Source organism: Eimeria maxima, genomic scaffold, assembly GCF_000499605.1.
Source record: "Eimeria maxima Weybridge genomic scaffold, Emw_scaff1172, whole genome shotgun sequence".
Taxonomy (NCBI): Eukaryota; Apicomplexa; class Conoidasida; order Eucoccidiorida; family Eimeriidae; genus Eimeria; species Eimeria maxima.
The window spans coordinates 1-2,371 of NW_013563418.1; the positions used below are offsets into that span (position 1 = coordinate 1).

The 2,371-nt window shown below is 38.0% G+C and overlaps 1 protein-coding gene across 1 annotated transcript; it reads right to left on the reverse strand.

The window, feature by feature from the left end:
* Positions 1–115: 115 nt before the first annotated feature.
* EMWEY_00049410 (hypothetical protein) lies at positions 116–914 on the reverse strand (the record flags this gene model as incomplete). The annotated part of the gene is made up of 1 exon (XM_013477322.1): positions 116–914. A coding segment is annotated over one exon (799 nt), but the record flags the coding sequence as incomplete, so codon positions are not given.
* Between the last annotated feature and the right edge of the window lie 1,457 nt (positions 915–2,371).

The window sequence follows — 2,371 nt, forward strand, 5'->3', positions numbered from 1 at the left end:
TACAGCAGCAGCAGCAACAGCAGCAGCAACAGCAGCAGCAACAGCAGCAGCAACAGCAGCAGCAGCAACAACAACAGCAGCATTTATACTTTAATACATTATATATGTTTCTTACGAGCTGTAATTTCCTCTACACGGGGTGTAACTGCAGCAGCAGCAGCAGCAGCAGCAGGAGCAGCACCTCCCTCTTTATGTTCATGAGGGGCAATTGTCTGTATGCGGGTAGCCTGCTGCTGTGCTTCTCCTCCTGCTGCAGTGCTTGGTTGCTGCTGCTGCTCTGCTGCTGTTGCTGCTGCAGAAGCCTGCTGGGACTCAGCAGCAGACTGTGATTCCTCTGCTGCTGTTTCTGCTGCTGTTGCTGCTGTTCCTGCTCCTTCTTTCTCCGGCTGAGTTTGTGCAACTTGCTGCTGCTGCTGCTGTTGTTGTTGTTGTTGTCCTTCTGCTTCTTTTTTGCTGCTTCCTTCTTCTGCTGCTTCCTTCTCTGAAGTACCAGCAGCAGCAGCAGCAGATCCTTCCTCCTCACCTGCAGGAGCAGCAGTCTCGCTGCTGCTTGCACCAGCAGATTCAGAGGAGGAACTTCCTTCATTTGCTGCACCACCCTGCTGCTGCTGCTGTTGCTGCTGCTGCTGCGGTTTCTGTTCCTGTTGCGTCGAAGCAGAAGAGCCCTGGGAGGATCCCTCTGCTTGTGAGCCCTCTTCTTCTCCCTCTCCTTCCTTACTTGATGCCTTCTCTGATTCTTCTGTGTTGCTTCCTCCTTCTACAGCTGTTCCTGCATCTGTGCTGTTGCGGAGTTCAAGGAAGGAACCGGTGGTCTGCTGCTGCTGCTGCAGCAGCGGCCGACCTTCGCTTGCAGTGCACCAGTGGACTAAGACAGCAAAAGCTGCTGAAAAGAAGAAAAAGTAATTGAATTTCATTTTCTTATTTATATTTTTAATCTTTATTATTAATTTATATTCTTTATTAGACAGATCCACAGGCTACACACCGCCGACTCGCCAGCCCCCCCTAGGTGAATCACCAAGGAACTGAACGGCAGGGCGAGGGGAAAATTCAAAGGTTAAAAAGGAAACTTCTTGATTAAAAACAATAAAAAGAAGTTCTTACAACATTTCCCCCCTGAATTTCCTTTTTATTGAATTTTCTCCCCCTTTTACACAATACAAAAAGTCACCAACAAGCCAAACTTGAATGAGCAGCCGACGCGACCTTCTGCGGTGTCTGTACAGCTTCGATTTCCTTAAGACTCCCTACTTGCCAACATTTATATAAGAAACTTATTTTAATTTCTTTTATTCTTTGTATAAAATAAATAATTTATTAAATATTAACTTTAAATGAGGATGTGTTCAATTTCCTTTCCTCTCCCTCCTGTAAGAACCCGCCGTTTCTTATACCCTGTTGCGGAAGAAGACCGCGAAATCTGCGGTGTATGCTCAGCTATTTTGCCGCTTAACTCGTTTAATTAATTCTTTAAATTATGTGTATTATTATACAAAATAATATTAAAGAGGAAGAAATATCCTTAAAGGAATTAATTGTTGTTTCCTCCCTCCTTACGCCGGTCTACTGAACGCCCTCCTTATGAATTTATTTCTTATTGCAACTTTACAATAAGAAAGAAATAATTATAATTGTCTTTTTCTACTTTTATAAATATAAATAAAGGAGGTAAGCTTTTTTATTGGCCTAATTATATTAGTATTGTAGAAAAATGCCCAATTTCTGTATATATATACCACCATACATGAATTGTGGTGAAGACGATGGAGTGTATAGGCACCTAATCTAAGATATTATAATTACCTCTCTATCAAGCAGCAGCAGCAGCAGCAGCAGCAAAAGTAAAAAGCTAGGGTGGCTGGTGTTTATACAACAAAGAATAAATAAATTCTCCTTGTGCCTTTATTTAATAATAAAAAAGAAGATAAAATCTTCTTTTTATTCTTTTGCGTATGAGGTGTACATACACCTGAATGAGGGGAAAGAGATGCATGCAAACTATTAGCTCAAAAAAATTTAATAAATAAATAAATAAATAAATAAATAAATAAATAAATAAATAAATAATTATAATTATAATTATATTCTTACTTATAACATACAGCTATATTATAGATTTCTCTCTTTTTTTTTCTCCTTTTTTTCTTTTCTTTGCCTAAATATTAATTATAATATAAATAAAAAGAAATAAATAAATAAAAAAGAAGTAATAATAAGACGCATAAACATTTCTTAACGGCGGAGGAAAAAAGAAAATATTCTTTTTATTTGTTTATTTATTTATTTATTTATTTACTTACTTATTTATCTTTATTTTAATCGTATTCATTCACGAATTCCTTTTTTTTTTTTTTTTTTTTTTTTTTTTTTT